The sequence below is a fragment of the Contarinia nasturtii genome, unplaced genomic scaffold (genome assembly GCF_009176525.2).
Source record: "Contarinia nasturtii isolate CC-2019 unplaced genomic scaffold, AAFC_CNas_1.1 Cnas_scaffold_5736, whole genome shotgun sequence".
Lineage (NCBI taxonomy): Eukaryota > Metazoa > Arthropoda > Insecta > Diptera > Cecidomyiidae > Contarinia > Contarinia nasturtii.
The window spans coordinates 1-16,289 of NW_022203005.1; the positions used below are offsets into that span (position 1 = coordinate 1).

General features: G+C 33.2%; 3 protein-coding genes across 3 annotated transcripts; 2 read left to right on the forward strand and 1 right to left on the reverse strand.

The window, feature by feature from the left end:
- Positions 1-2,844: 2,844 nt before the first annotated feature.
- LOC116351568 (piggyBac transposable element-derived protein 4-like) lies at positions 2,845-4,821 on the reverse strand. The gene is made up of 3 exons (XM_031783692.1): positions 4,700-4,821; positions 3,715-4,622; positions 2,845-3,646 (listed from the first exon to the last, which is right to left on the reverse strand). Exons 2-3 carry the CDS (start codon positions 3,984-3,986, stop codon positions 2,845-2,847), a joined length of 1,074 nt encoding a protein of 357 aa, XP_031639552.1. The 5' UTR covers positions 3,987-4,622; positions 4,700-4,821.
- A 4,170-nt stretch (positions 4,822-8,991) lies between these two features.
- On the forward strand, positions 8,992-10,050 carry LOC116351567 (ras-related protein Rab6). The gene is made up of 2 exons (XM_031783691.1): positions 8,992-9,318; positions 9,388-10,050. The coding sequence occupies exons 1-2, from the start codon at positions 9,125-9,127 to the stop codon at positions 9,830-9,832; spliced, it is 639 nt and encodes a 212-aa protein (XP_031639551.1). The 5' UTR covers positions 8,992-9,124; the 3' UTR covers positions 9,833-10,050.
- Positions 10,051-10,694: 644 nt separating this feature from the next.
- On the forward strand, positions 10,695-15,839 carry LOC116351564 (uncharacterized aarF domain-containing protein kinase 5). Its single transcript, XM_031783690.1, has 8 exons — positions 10,695-11,003; positions 11,096-11,150; positions 11,225-11,319; positions 11,384-11,692; positions 11,765-11,872; positions 11,927-12,074; positions 12,264-12,281; positions 15,727-15,839. The coding sequence occupies exons 1-8, from the start codon at positions 10,728-10,730 to the stop codon at positions 15,837-15,839; spliced, it is 1,122 nt and encodes a 373-aa protein (XP_031639550.1). The 5' UTR covers positions 10,695-10,727.
- Positions 15,840-16,289: the final 450 nt, after the last annotated feature.

Here is a 16,289-nt window from a genome sequence, read left to right on the forward strand (position 1 = left end):
TTAAAAAATATTATATGAAATTTATATTATTTACATGAGAGGAGCTATAATTTTTCATTTTTTCTCTCAAAAATGCTTGATAAAAATCAAATTGTATTATATTATTGTATATTTATTTAATGAAATTATTTTCAATAAACCACCAAGGCGAAGGAACGCTGTTCGGTGCAGTTATTATTATTATCTATACCGGGTCTCCGAAATTCTCATATAAACTTGCTATGTGATACCTATTGAACAGATTTTTTCTCAGTTCTCATACATATAGTACATAAAGTTATGATTGAAATGTCCAAAAAAAAAACTTTTTCTCAAACTGTCCCCCGAAAAAATTTCTATGAATAGGACTCAAAAAAAAGTTTACAATCGAAGTGTCCCTCAAATTTATTGCAAATGAAAATGGCACTTAGGAAAATTTACATGAATCTTTTTTGTGGGGACATTTTAGTTTGAAACAAATATTCGGGACACTTTAATTTGAAATAATTCTGTGGGACACTCCAGTTTGAACCAAAATTGAGTTTCATTATTATTCTTAACCATTCATATATCAACTTGGATCAATTGCTGGATGAATGCGGAGACGTATCATTTGACATTGACATAAATGAAGTCTATGTGTTGAAAGCCTTGCAAGCGATCAACGTGAACAAAGGAGCCGGACCGGATGGTATTTCACCAAAACTGCTGAAAAACTGTGCACATACATTGTCAAAGCCATTAACAATGCTATTCCGTAAGTCACTACTTCGAAGTCTGGAAAGAAAAGCAGTGCATCGAATTATCGACCGATCGTTATAATACCAACAATAGCAAAACTTTTCGAAATTGTTGTGTATAACAAAATTGACACATTCATTAATTCGAAAATCAGCCACAGCCAACATGGATTCGTGAAAAATCGATCAACATCGACAAATTTACTTCAGTTGGTGAATTTCACGATCGACTCGATGACCAAAAAATGCCAAACAGATGTATTGTACAACGATTTTGAGAAAGCCTTCGATCGTGTGAACCACAAGAAATTACTACAGAAGCTGGTGGGTTTTGGATTCGGCCGTGGACTTGTCAAATGGTTTCATGGATATTTGACAGCTCGCACACAATTTGTTGGAATCGGTGAACGAAGGTTGTTCGGGTAGTCAGTAAAAGGCAATGGGTTTCTTTTTTGTATTATTTTATTTTTATGTCTGTCATACACGGACTGTTCTTAAACACTAATTGTATACGGGCAGCACGGCACTGCCGTGCTGCTTAGTTTATTGAGGTGCCTGTACGATGTAACTACACAGATGCTTGTATCTGTGTGTTACTGCGTCGTACAGGCACTTGCTCAGCACAGTGCACCAATACCAGTATAAAATACTGTGTATTTGGCCACTGTACTGAACAAAGGTCAAGGACTTTCACTGTATCTTCTGGAGTACCAGCGGGAAGTATTTTGGGACCTTGTCTCTTCATTATTTTTATTAACGACATTGTCGAAATCGTGTCAAATGCACTTGTATTATTATTTGCAGATGATCTGAAATTAATCCGTTCCATACAATCGCCCATTGACGCCATCATTTTTCAAAATGCCATAAATCAATTGTCAGATTGGTGTACCGAAAACAGCCTGCATTTGAATCTAAACAAATGTTTCGTCATGACATTTGCAAAAGGTGGGAAAATCGACTATGAATATACGATCAACAATGGCCAACATACGTTTGAAAGGATCAATGTTCACAAGGATCTGGGCGTTATTTTCGACACGAAATTAACGTTTGTCAACCACATCGACATGATTGCAGCAAGTGCACACGCGGCAATGGGCTTCTTGAAACGCACATTGAAAAATAAGTTCACTATCGAATCGGCAAAAATCTTATATTGTGCACTGGTCAGGTCAAAGCTAGAATACGCGAGTATTGTATGGCAGCCATACCATCGTATCCACTCCGACAGAATAGAGTCAATTCAAAAAGATTTTGTGATATGGACATTAAGATTTATATATCAGAGAGACGAGAATTTTGTATTGCCACCGTATCATTTTAGATGTAATGTTTTAAATATTCAACCGCTTTGGAGACGGCGTATAAATGCCTCTATATTTTTAATTTATGATCTCCTTTTGGGTAAAATAGTGTCTAGTTCGCTTAGAAATAAAATTGTATATACACGACTGCAATACAACGAAAACCAAAGAAATTTAAGAAATACAGAACTGATCAGAGCTAGAACATTCACATCGGAGTATGCACACAATCAACCATTTTACGTGGCTTGTAGAAACTTTAATTTAATAAGAGAAACATTTTTGGAATCGGCATCGAGACAAACTTTTAGAAATAATATTGTTAAATTTGACAATGTGATATTTAATAATCGATAAATTGGCTAGTTAAGGACAATTGTGTTATGATTTAGAAATATGCAATGGACACAGTCGATATCTGCTGCTCCGAAGTCGAAAAGACTGGTGGCTGGATATTCGATCGGGTAGTGTTTCATTGCGAATGATATTGTAAAATAATTGTGATACATATATTCAGTCTGAGAACAGGCGGTGAAATAAATAAATAAAATAAATATGTCATTTTAAGGTTATACCATGGCTTATTCTTTATTTTTCTAATACAACATCACAATTTTATGTTGATTTTTTTATGAAAAAAATCAATTGCAGTCAAAATTAAGTCTAAAAGGCAGTCTTTTTTTCAATTCATTTACGTTCGTGACAATTTTTATGTCATATAAAGATATATTTTTGCTTGAATCTAATGATCCTATTGAAAATATGGTAAAAAAACAAAGTATTGCAATAGAAAAAAGAGTGGTGAAATGTCATGAATATCATTCTGAATCTGAAGAATTGATGACAGGCTGCTTCTTACACTTTTTGCATTTGATGATTGAGTAAGCATGCTGTTTGCAAACATTTTTCCGACATACTTCGCACATTTGTTTGATTTTTCGATCAACGCTGCGTGGACAAATATGGCACCGACGTCTAATGTTCTTCTTGGTAGCTCGTGATGTGGATGGCTCTACGACAGTCGTGTCATTTCCAAGAATATCACTAATTGATTGTCGTTGACCAATCGTTAGGCCTTGTGTACTGCGTCGGGCAATCTGTTGATACGTGAGCTCAATGTAGAGACGCGTAAGAAAATTCTTCCGTTCTTCCTTCACACGATCATCGAGCTTGTTGTTGGCCGTACGCCACATGGCATACGCTACGACTCCAGCAACGTTCACCAAATTCATGAAATATGCCATCGGCCATCGATTTGTTTTGCGCTGAACAGTATACGTGTGACACAATTCATCGAGTACGTCAACACCGCCTTTGAACTCGTTGTAAAACATGTTGATTTCAGCTTTGCCATTCTCTTCTACTCTATCGGTACGATGCAAAGTTGATAAAAATATGACACTTTTTTTCGGTCGAGGAATATGCGAGAGCAAAGTGCATGTTCGTCGGAAACCAAATAAGTTTGAGCCGACTTCACGTTCATTTGATGGTTTGAATTCAGGCGGGACAAACTTTTTGTTCTTACGAACTGTACCAACGCTGTACAAACCATTTGTTTGCAGCTCTGCTTGCGTATCATAGTTTGAAAAAAAATTGTCAAACACAACAGTTCGGTTCGTCCTAAAATAAAAAAAAACATAGCTTAGAGTATAAAAATATTATTTGAAATTTTGCTAGTCAATATTTACTTGTAATATGGTTGACACAAATTGAGAACGATGTTTTTTGCAATGTTTATTTGACGTGCAGCACCAGAACGTTCTCGACCAAGGTACGGAATTGCCTTTAGTGGATACCAATTTTTGGCATCTACCAACCAAAAAATTTTCAAACCGTATTTGTCAGGTTTGCTCGGAATATACTGTTTGAAACTGCATCGTCCTCTGAATGGCACTAGCTGCTCATCAATAGTCACGTTTTCTCCTGGTGAATACATTTTTTCTAGGTTCTTCACAACCATATCAAAAAGGTCCCAAATTGGAGCCAATTTATCTTATTGCCGCCGTTCCGAACGTGTATCTTTGTCATCAAATCGTAAAAAGCGTAGCAACTCCATGAAACGTGTCAAGCACAATGTTGCACGAAACAATGGCATTCTTCGTGTAATTCCATAGAATTCACGATAATTCCGCTTACTTGATCTATCAACACCGGCGGCAAACAGTAAACCAATAAATGCACGAATTTCAATATCGTCGGCTGAGAAAAAATTGCGTTGAAATAGTCGAAAGGACTATCGAAATGTTGACCAGGAACTTTTGTGACCGTCATCAATTTTGATCGATTTGGATTGCGTTGCTGTCGTGCCCATTGAACCGGCTCGTGCTCCCATTCAGTTCCGTCTTTGCCAGTGAACACGGTGCTTTCTTCTACCTCTTCATCATCAACGTTCATGTCTTCGTTCTCGCTCTCGCTCTCACTATCCTCTTCAAAATTACTTTCATGATCTTCTTCACTGTCGGTGAGGTCATCGATATAACTTTCTTCTTCGTCAGCAAAATCGGCATCCAAACTCTCATCGTCATCATTTGCTTGCATTGCATCAGCAATTTGACGCTGTGTTAGCCGTCACAAATTAACTATCGGTTGAAACATTCTACACATATGAATCACAAAAATAATTGCACAATTAAACCAATCGAAAAAGCAAAACAGCGAAATAAAATATTTTACCTTTTGTCTCGAATATTTTCATGTAAAAATACAAGCGGAAAAAGATGTCAACGAATAAAAATTTACGTTTGGAAGACAATATAAATATAAATATAAAGAAAAATATATATTCAAAACAAATCACTGCTTTGTTGTTTACCGGAATGTAAACACTGAATGTTGTGTCAACGAATGTCTTTGAGTTTCATATTTGGTTATATGTCATTTTTCATACAAAATCCTTTGAGGCCTAAAGCGACCCCTGGTGTGTTTTTACGTTAGCTTTTGGTATAAAACTTTCCAAAACTCCATCTGTGCATCAAACATGGAAATATTTGATTGTATATCATAGATATGATATTAAGAAAGAAAGCGCTCAACGGAATTTTCCAATTTAAAATTTTTTTTTTTTTTTTTTTTTTTTTTTTTAAACAACTCTTAGGGCCTGTGAGACCCCACCTGTGCGTTTAAGGTTTAAAATCCGAACAACAACTAGAAGTAGATGCTCATATACCAAATGAACGAATATTAATTGAGACGGACTGTCCATGGTGCTGGATAAGACCAATTCATGCAGGTGACATTTAAATATACTCGGTGGGCAAAATTTTTCAAATTAGTGTAAAATCGCAAAAAATGTCGGTGTATTTGCCCAATTTTGGTGTATTCAAGCAAAATTTTAATTATTTAACGTATTTTTCCAATTTTTTTGGTGTAAATTTCGGTGCATTAAATACACTGCGATATTTAGTGTAAAAGAAACTTTGAAATTAAATTTTACACGAAATATAAGTAACGCAGTGCGTCACTATCATCTAGTGTAAATGAAACACGCATGGTGTAGATAAATCACTGGATTTTGGAGCATAATATACACCACTACCGTAAGTAGTGAAAAATATACATCAGACATTTGGAGTGTATACCTTACACCGAAAATAGTGAGCCGATTCAACCAAAAATATCCAGTGTAATCAATACACTGAAAAAAGGGAAAATATACACTGAAGCCATATTTTTGATAATTTTTGTCGTGTAAAGTATGGAAATTTGGAGGACATGCTTGCAATCACATCTTCAAGAATATTAAAATGAATTAATTTCATAAATATTGGGACTTAAATTATTGCAATATTGCTTATCTTTCAATATTTTCATGATCTGAGGGCAAAAAATTGCTTTTTTGATGTAAAAATGAAAAATGAGAAAAAATTGCAAATTTTCGAAAAAAGTATTTTTATTAAATCGGCATAATATCAAATGCGCATAAATTAACGTCGACACAACTGATGTCCGAATAACACTCGGCATGACGATGTAACTAAAATGTTGCGAAATTCTTGATATGAAATTTTCTTATTTGAAATGACTTGTGTGAACAGGATTAAATACACAGCATTTTTCACATAATGCATTGTATCACAGCGGACGGCAGTTCGCGTGAGTGACGCAACCACATTAGTGTGTTGAAAAGTCAAACTCTCTTTATATATACACGAAATATACGAAATCCAGACCCAAAAGGCCTTTGGCCGCGGTTGTTGTATGGTTGGAAAGCCCTTGGGAAGAAAAAATATAATAGTTTGAAAATCGGTTCACCTGTCTTCAAAATATGGTCCTTTCAAGAAAAGGGTCAAAATTCATTTTTACGGCCAAAGATGGCACTAAATGAGGTCGTTGACCCCTGAAACATCGATATTCTGATTCAAGAGCTCAATACCTCTCCAACAATATCTCAAACGTCGAAATCGATCAATCCGATCAAAAAATTCCGCATTTTAAAAATTTCATATGATTTTCCTATAAAAGTCATTTGGTATATCTGTCCGCAATTTTGAGTACTCGATTCTGATCTTTTTGAAACTTTCTGTGATAATTGTACACAAAATGTTTCGGCACTTTTCGATATGGCTGCCATGTTGGCCGTGGCCGGCCTCCAAAAGTCACTTTTTGACTTTTGTTGCTACAGTCACCGAGTTGCCTCCATGTGACACACCCCGGACATTTGCATATCATTGGAAAAGTCTTGAAGTGAGCTATCGAATAGTGCCAATTACGGTCCGAAAATTTCAAATTGCGGTGGCCAAATTGGCCAAAAATCAAAAATGTATCGTTCGGCCGGACACATGACGTACACTATCTCAAAAACTAGCCTAACTTGGTCCATTGAAAATTTCACCTAGTTTAGGCCCAAATCTAAGCTAAAAAACACCGCATAGCTTATATCCCAAAAAATTCAAGTTTTCTAGATATGGCCTTCGATAGTGCAAATAGTGGCCAAAAATGACAAAAAATGTTACTTTTAACATTTGAAGTATTTTATGGACCAAAATGTACTCCAATGACTCTGTAAATATGCTCTGTGACTAGCTAAACAAAATTGAACAAAATATCGACCGTTTTGGATGGCTATTCCACCAAAAATCGGCCAAATGTACCAAAATTTGGATTTTCACAAAAACTAAAAATCCATATTTTCATTGTATTTGAAAAAGATTCAAATTCATATTTCAAAAACAAAACTATTGATATCAAATAAAAAACCTCTATCGAGGTGAAGAACGAGTGACGAAACCGAAATTTGAAAAACAACATTTCTGATATCAATTTTGTGACGAAAATAGTTGTTAGATATATTTTATGTGTACTGTGAATATAAACATAATACACAGAAACAAGTATTCGAGTACGCTTACTCACACTTGCGGTGTTAGTAGAGACTTTACCCTTCAAAATGAGTTACGCACTCGATTTTACTCTATTTTTGGTGTTAGTTTCATCGAACGTATGTGACGATACACTTAGCAATCATCTTCGTTAGCGTATACACAGACTCATATGCACGCAAGGGAACATAACTCGTTGAACGCATGCGGCAACGTACAGATGTACTACACATGTATCTCTTTTTTCACTGTGATGCGTTTACTTCGATGATACTAACACCAAAAATAGAGTTAAATAGAGTGCATAACTCATTTTGAAGGGTAAAGCCTCTACTAACACCTCAAGTGCGAGTTAGCGTACTCGAATACCTGTTTCTGTGTATACATTTGTAAATTCGGAAGGTTGCTTCATTGCGTCAGTATGAACTCAAAGTAAAAAGGAGAGAATTTCTGCAACGTTTTGAATATACAAATGTATATTAAGTTTATATTCACAGTACACAGAAAATATATCTACCAACTATTTTCTTCACAATATTGATATCAGAAATGTTGTGTTTCAAATTTTGGTTTCGTCACTCGTTCTTCACCTCGATAGAGGTTTTCATTTGATTATACATACAATGTGCAGTATTGTCATGATTTGAATCAGCTAAAACAATTGACAGTAAATATTCTATGTTTGATGTGTACAAAACTGAATTTTTTTTTGGTTGAGCGATGAATTTTGCAGTTGACATTTTGCAAATGTTCTGTTATATCAAAACAAAAAAAGAATCAAATGGAAAATTTACGGCGAAATTCATCTCGAAAACACATCTCCTGTGATATTATAATGTGATGAATTCAGAATAAAACTATAGTTACAATGACAACAATTGTGTGAATACAACAAAATTCAACGTTTGTCGGCACAAATTATGATTTCATTTTCATACGAATTTTTATATTTCTGAAAAAAAAAACACCAATTATAATTTTGAATCAATTGTGAATTTTGTTCTATTGAATATGTCACACAACTAAACTGTGAACTATCATCATCACACTGTCGCCACTGGTCCATACCGATCACAAATGCTTGTTTTTGAAATTGATACGTTGAGAAAGTGTTTATCGAAAAAAATGTATGCGTTTCATTTCTTTATACAATAAACAATGGATTTATATTCTTTCCATCAAAATTTATATTCTTTCCATACGGATTTCTTCATATTGCAGACATTATTCTAAGAATTTAAACGAAAACAATATAAGGCGAACTGGAGAGTTCCGAGCACATGACAATAACAATGTTCATAATATCAGAACAATACACAAACATATTGTGTACAATGGAGTATCTTTCTCTTCAGGGAGTCTTAATATCAATCGATGCGTTTTGCAAATGCGATCAATTTTGTGTACTTTAATTCGAGAAATACCAATTTTTTACTTACAGACACGGGAAACACCCTACATTGTACATTCATTTTTATTCATTTCTAAACAGATCCAAATACCAAATTACTTGTGTGTTCAGTAAAAAACAAAGATTTCAATATTATAATAGTATATTGTATAATATTCATTTTTTGTTTCCAAATAGAAATGATAGATGTCGCTTGAATTTTATGGACAACGCCAATGTCGCTTTGACGTGTCATTTGTAATACATTTTATATTTAGTGAATAGGGTATTAAATTCAAAGAAATTTAAAGAAAAAAATCTCAACATACATAAAAAAAGTTGAACAAATCACAAAGTATTCCTTATAAAATTGTAATAAAAGAATCAAAAATGTCGACTAGTGGTGATTTCGGAAATCCATTACGGAAATTTAAATTGGTGTTTTTGGGTGAACAAAGTGTAGGCAAAACATCATTGATTACTCGTTTTATGTACGACAGTTTTGACAATACATATCAAGCGACGATAGGCATTGATTTTTTGTCCAAGACCATGTACTTAGAAGACCGCACAGTGCGTCTACAGTGAGTATTTATTAAATTTATATAAACCAAAAATTTGTTAATTGTTTGTGTTGTTTTCGTGCAAAACAGATTGTGGGACACGGCCGGCCAAGAACGTTTTAGATCATTGATTCCCTCGTATATTCGAGATTCAACCGTAGCTGTCGTTGTTTACGACATAACTAATGCGAATTCATTTCATCAAACATCAAAGTGGATTGATGATGTACGAACTGAACGAGGAAGTGATGTTATCATAATGCTGGTTGGAAATAAGACAGATTTGTCTGACAAACGTCAAGTATCCACAGAGGAAGGTGAACGTAAAGCAAAAGAACTAAATGTTATGTTTATTGAAACCAGTGCTAAGTCCGGATATAATGTAAAGCAATTGTTCCGAAGAGTTGCAGCCGCTTTACCTGGAATGGATTCAACAGAAAATAAATCTCCCGAAGACATGCAAGAGGTTGTTCTAAAAGATTCCCCAAATGAAGAAAAAGATGCGGAAAGTCGTTGTAATTGCTTGAATATGTAAAAAACTGATAGACAAATGATATAAGAGGAAGAAATTTACACAACTGTGTTAATGCCAACACACGTTAATTTATTATTTAAATGAATTACACCACAGAAAAAGAATAAAAGTTTCTTTTATTATACATGTAGAGATAAGAATATTCAGAGCAACTTAATCTTAAAATAACACGAATTAACATTATATTTCATACATTTATAAATATACGCAGCATCTAATTTTCTTCTTTCATTATTAAAAAAAGACTTCAAAAAATCGATTATTTCAGGTGTACAACTCTGGAATTCTTTTCCAATTTTTAACAAGTTTCTATATAAAATTTTAATCAATTGTCAATCTATAATGTTATTCAAAAATTATATTCTAGCTAAGCTAATTGTTTATCGGAAGCAATTTAAAAGCGACAATTGATTTGGAAAATTTTCATTTAAATATTCAAAAATTAACTGAATATTGCAAAAGCTATAATTGGTGTATTTTAGGAGTTTCCCTTTTTCAATAATAACATACTTAAATAAATGTCATATTATTATCGTTTTTAATCCACACATTCAAAATAGCAACCTTTCGTAAACAACAAACTCCAAATAACGTTTTTTTTTTTTAATTACCAAGTATTGTAATTGAAAAAACCAATATTGGTAACTTTATTTTTAGGTTGTCAAAGACATAATAAAGAATTTTTTGATTTCAATATTATTATTTTTTTTATTGAAATTGTCCTCAATGTGAATTCTTGAGCAAATTCTAAAAACATTTTTCAAACGACGAAATTGTGAAAACAAAATTTTAATAATTGATGTCATTATAATTTAAGCATTTTTAAAATTCATTGAGGTTAGGAACGTTCCGGTTTTGACATTGACATACAACATATTTTCTACATCAACGAAAAATGTTTTCTTCCAAAATAGCAAGAGAAATATTTAATAATAAATCCATTGTGGTTAGAAAAGTTGTTTTTAATCAAAATTTAAAATTAGGGCAGAAAAAGCATTACAAGTTTCTTGGATTGACATCTGGTGCATTTGCTTATGATGCATATAACGACTTTCAATTTTATTACGGTGTCACGCGCATTTTTCGTTCATTGAGAATTGCTGTTTGGATTTCTATGGATTATTCATGGAATTTGCTGAGTTTATCAGATGGAACTGTCAAGAAAGAACAGGTAAAAAGGGATGAAAGTTTATGCGACATTTATAAAATCTGTTCATAAAGTAAAAAAATGAATGCAATGCTGCATAATTTTTTCTTTTGCAGAAAATGAAGGAAATACATTTGCGTAGCGCCACAAGGTTGTTAAATGGTTGTTTATGTAGGTCGACGAATTTGTAATTTCCTTTTTAAATCATTTTTAATATATCTTAATTTCACATCATGGTTGTTTAGCTAATGGTGGCCTGTATATAAAAATTGGTCAAGGTGTATCAACAATAAATCATATTTTGCCATACGAATATATTAGCACACTTAGCAAATTGGAGGTAAAAAATAAAAACAAATCGAACCATTCAAAATCATGAGGTAATTTCTTCCCTTTCTTAATAGAATGAATGCTTACCAAGAGGACGGAATGAAGTGAAACATATTTTTGCGATAGAATTTGGCAAATCACCTGAAGAACTATTTGCAAAATTTAATTATACACCAATTGCAGCTGCCAGCTTGGCTCAAGTATTTCGCGCGCAAACTAAAGATGGTCGTGATGTTGCTGTTAAAGTACAATATATAGACTTAGTCAAACGATTTCCCGGAGACATTTGCACAATTTTATCTATATTGTCTTTTGTAAAATTATTTCATAAAAACTTTGACTTTACTTGGATCTTACAAGACCTTCGCAAAAATTTAGAACAGGCAATAAGAGCAATCAATTTAAATCCAAAATGAATGCGGTAGTAAATTTATATAATTAATATTTAATTGAAGGAATTGGATTTCATTCAAGAGGGTGAAAATTCAGAACGTTGCGCCAAAGAGCTTAAAAAATTTGATTTCGTTCACGTGCCCTGGGTCGACTGGAACTTAACATCAAAGGTATATATTATATATTAAAATATATATTTCTGAATAATTATTACTTCTTTCTAGCGAGTATTAACAACAGAATGGATTGAAGGATACAAAATTACTGACGCTCATTCTATAGAAAGAGACAATTTAGATTTATCAGATATTGATCGAAAACTATTCAAGGTGTTTTCTGAGCAAATTTTTAACACCGGATTCATTCATGCTGGTAAATTGAGAAAAAATGGTTACTTTCAAATTTTTCATTGGCGTATTCTTGCACACTACATTTTCAACTTATGAGTTCCCATAAGTGCTTTGATCATGCAGTTTGTGATTTCTAGTTTGTAAGCATGCGCCATATATAATATTATTCAGGCTAAATTTTAAAAAATATCACGTTTATTGTATTTCATAGATCCTCATGGCGGAAATGGTTTGTATTCATGCAAAATTATATAAATGTATATTAGGGTGGTTTTCTGTTTTTGAAAATGTCTACGGCGCTCTTGTAGGCATCCTCATTTTCATCGCGGTTCAAGGAATTGGTAATAGTATTGCTATTGCAGGAGCTCTATAAAATATGCCCACAAAAATGCATTTTAGGAAGAAAAAGTTTCAACAACAATTTTTTTCGTCCGTAAATTTTAAAAAAAGTCATGTAAAACTAATCATTCCATTAATATTTTTCCTCAAAACTCATCAATTTTTGAACTCCCAACGCCCAATACTAAAGCACCATGAATCTATACAAAACCTTTCTTCAGAACTCATTCGTAAATCAGAGGATTGGGTTTCATACAAAATCTAAAAATTTTCGCTTAAATGTTCACACATCGACTTTTTTGAAAATCGAAAGGCAAAAAAATGATTGCTGAAACTTTTTTTTTCTAAAAAATCCAAAATGCATTTTTGACAGAGCGTCCACGAACACCTACGAACGAACCGTTCGTTCACTTGTAGCGTTTTTTTATTCACATTTTCTTCGTTCGTTCAATCGTAGAATTGTGTTGTGTTCGTTCGTAGAAAATGTTCGGACTGTTTGTACAAACAACAAACACGTTAAAATAGTACGTATAACATATGTCCAGAAAGTCTTGAGAGTAAATTCAACCGTTTATTGCGCTGCATAAACAAGATCATCTAGAAGAAAGTCTTTGGACTAAATTCAGGCGTTTATTGCGATACATAAACAAAAATAAAAATGTCAACCAATACACATAGGATACTTAAAGAGACTCCTACTCCACTGTCAAATACAATTTGCACAAAAATTTCCATTCGCGATGACGTTCAAATTGGATTTACTAAAAAGTGTCTCAAATGGTTTTGGACAGCTAAGTTCAAAACAAATTCTGCATGTGTCTAAAGATGAACCAATCTGTCTTCGAACCATGTATCGTGTTTCATGGACTTAATATGAATATAAAGATTCTATAAAAAGCAAAAAGTCCGGTCGTATTCCCAATCTGTCAGCTCAATCCTTTCAAAACTGTCACCAAGTGCCAAAAATTGGTTTGGTAAAGCAAACATTTTTGGTGATTCTTATGGTTACAGCACATCCAAATTTGAACCAAAACAATAGATTTAGACGCGCTCATTAGTAATCAGCAAAATAAGTTGTAACACTGAAAAATTCACCATTTTGGAGAGTGAAACATTGGGAGAAAACTTTTGTTACACAAAAATGACCATGAAGGGGGGGGGGGGATTTGCATGGGAGCGACATGAGAAAACTTGACATCAGCGCCAGTCCCTCATAACTAAAAATGGTACAAATTCGCAATAGATGGCGCTCATAAATCGACTTATAAACACGCTTACATTTTATTAGAAGAAAAATGAAAAATATTGAAATATTTTTAAATTAGTTTAGGGTTTCAATTTAATTCAAGTTAAAAGATGTGATTCTAGTGCTTCTTTTGTTTTCAATGGTTTTTAATGAATTATAGAAAATATCAAATGTGATATTTGTTATTTCGATATGTCGAAAATATTGTATTGGTTGATTGTCAAAATGCACAGAATTTTTTGGGAAGAAATTTGTTTAGATTTATAATTTTACAAAATATTTTATGCACTCAATTTATTTTATCATATATATCTCAGTGTGCCTTTGTGCACATGTCTTATGTTGTCTGGCAAGCTATACTGCGCATGATACACAACAGTGCCGAGTGTAGTGTACACTATACGATATACATGCACTATAGTCAACACCGTTGCGTGTGTATCTTGTCGACAGTCAGTATAGCATAATGAAATATCATATAGGATAAAATAAATTGAGTCCTTTAAAATATTTTATAAAATTATAAATATAACTTATTTCTTCTTGAAAACTTCTCTTTTAACATTTCGAAACAACAAATATCACATTTGATATTTTCTATAGTACTTTAAAACTATTATAATCAGAGAAGCACTAGAAGGCACTCCATTTAAATTTATTTAAATTAAAATCATTAAATTAAAATCATTAAATTAAATATTTTGGAAATATTTCAATATTTTTCATTTTTCTTCTGATAAAATGTAAGTGGGTTTGTCCATTTATAAGCGCCATCTATTGAGAATTTGTACCATTTTTAGTTAAGAGGGACTGGCTCTGATGTCAAGTTTTTAATCGTACGTTTCACGTCGCTCCCCTGGGGATTTGATAGCAAAATTCCGTGGCAGGATCCCTGGAAAAATCCAATGGGGGTTCCTGACGAAGTGAACAATTTGTCGGAAATGAGGATAAAATCGTTTTTTTGCTCTTCACTTTTTGGACGAAAATCCCTAGCAAATTGGAAGAATTTTTCAACTCAAAATTATCAAATTATCTAGCAAATGAGGATAAAGTCGTTTTTGGCTCTTCACTTTTTTGGCGAAAAACCCTAGCAAATCGAAAGAATTTTCTCGGCCAAAAGAAGTGAAGAGCAAAAAAAAGGTCCACATTTCCAAAATTGTTGAGTAATCCGAACCTTAGGAACCCTCGTCATCACCTATGAAAATGACGAATATTACACAAAAGTGACAAATGTTACACATGCGTGCATAGCTGTTTGGCAATAGGCCTAAATAGATAAATGGCCAAAAGTGGCCGAAGGTCTATCCCAATCGCCGAAATAATAGAGTCACTAAATCTCTAGGCAGTTTTCAAGGCAATCACACAAAATGTCCAGGCTGTAAAGTTTGGCCGCCAAATTGGCCAAATTATGACCGTCTGCCCGGACACAAAAGGGACATTTTCTCAAAAAAGGATCCATAGTTTATATTGAAAATTTTTTCGATTTAGGCCCCAAGTCAAAGGTAAAAAAATGTGTATACCGCACACCACTGAAAATGTGCCGTCCCCATTACTCATAATTTTGGCTTACTATGTCATTTGGAGCCAAAAAATCACCCAAAAGACCATATTTTCATTGTATTCCAAAATTATTCAAATTTATGTATTTTTGATGTTTTGAATCTTCAATTTGGAAAATGTCCCCCATTAATTACTGATATCAAATATAAAACCTCTTTCGACGTATAGAACGAGTGAAGAAATCAAAATTTAAAACACAAAATTTCTGATATCAATTTTGTGACGAAAATAGTTGTTAGATAATTTTTCTGTGTACTATGAATGAAAACTTAATAAATATTTGTATATTCGGAATGTTGCATTGCGTTAGTAGTCCATGCTGACAGTAAAAAGGAGGAATTTCTGCAATGTTTTTAATATACAAATGTATATCAATTTTTTATTCAAAAAAGACAGAAGAATTCGTAACCAACTATTTTCGACATAAAATTGATATCAGACATTCCGAGTTTCAAATTTTGGTTTTGTCACTCGTTCTTCACCTCGACAGAGGTTTTTTATACGATAAAATATTCTATTTAAATTTTAGTCTTTTTGCGAAAAAAAAATGACGGAACAGCTGAGATTGTATTGTTGGACCATGGTTTGTATGAACATCTTGCTACTTCTACGCGGTTATCTCTTTGTAAATTCTGGGAGTAAGTTTGCGAGGGTGTTATCATTCATTTATTATTGAAGAAAGAGTTTGAGAATAAGAAAAATTGTAAATGCTTAGTGAAGTAGCGACAAACAGATTGCTAAAAAGATATTCAGAACTAGAAGACCTTTGACCTCGATTGGAAAGCCCTTAAGCCATAAATCAAGGAAAAATTCAAAAGTTTAAATATCGGACCACCTGTCTCAAAAATATGGTCTACCATCACTTACAATGGCAAATGATGTAAAAAACTGCATGATGGCGCCATCTCTATGTGCTCATGAAAATTAGAACAAAAAGTTTGTGTAGAATGTTAGTTGTTTGAAGTTTGAATACGGAATCATTTGTTGTGACGTCTGTCATTTTACGCTCGATAAAGATATACCGTGTAAATTGAACAAAAACCGATTTATTATTTGTATTTGGTGAATTTGTGATGGAAAATAAATTGAAAT

What these genes read in the sequence shown, in the direction of transcription:
- LOC116351568 (XM_031783692.1), bottom strand. Translation starts at nt 3,986, where the DNA reads ATGGTTGTGAAGAACCTAGAAAAAATGTATTCACCAGGAGAAAACGTG. An exon ending in TTGTGTCAACCATATTACAA is followed by an intron (nt 3,647 to 3,714) that starts GTAAATATTGAC and finishes TTTTTATTTTAG; the next exon opens with GACGAACCGAACTGTTGTGT.
- LOC116351567 (XM_031783691.1), top strand. Translation starts at nt 9,125, where the DNA reads ATGTCGACTAGTGGTGATTTCGGAAATCCATTACGGAAATTTAAATTG. An exon ending in GACCGCACAGTGCGTCTACA is followed by an intron (nt 9,319 to 9,387) that starts GTGAGTATTTAT and finishes CGTGCAAAACAG; the next exon opens with ATTGTGGGACACGGCCGGCC.
- LOC116351564 (XM_031783690.1), top strand. Translation starts at nt 10,728, where the DNA reads ATGTTTTCTTCCAAAATAGCAAGAGAAATATTTAATAATAAATCCATT. An exon ending in GAACTGTCAAGAAAGAACAG is followed by an intron (nt 11,004 to 11,095) that starts GTAAAAAGGGAT and finishes TTTCTTTTGCAG; the next exon opens with AAAATGAAGGAAATACATTT. An exon ending in TTCGCAAAAATTTAGAACAG is followed by an intron (nt 11,693 to 11,764) that starts GCAATAAGAGCA and finishes ATTTAATTGAAG; the next exon opens with GAATTGGATTTCATTCAAGA.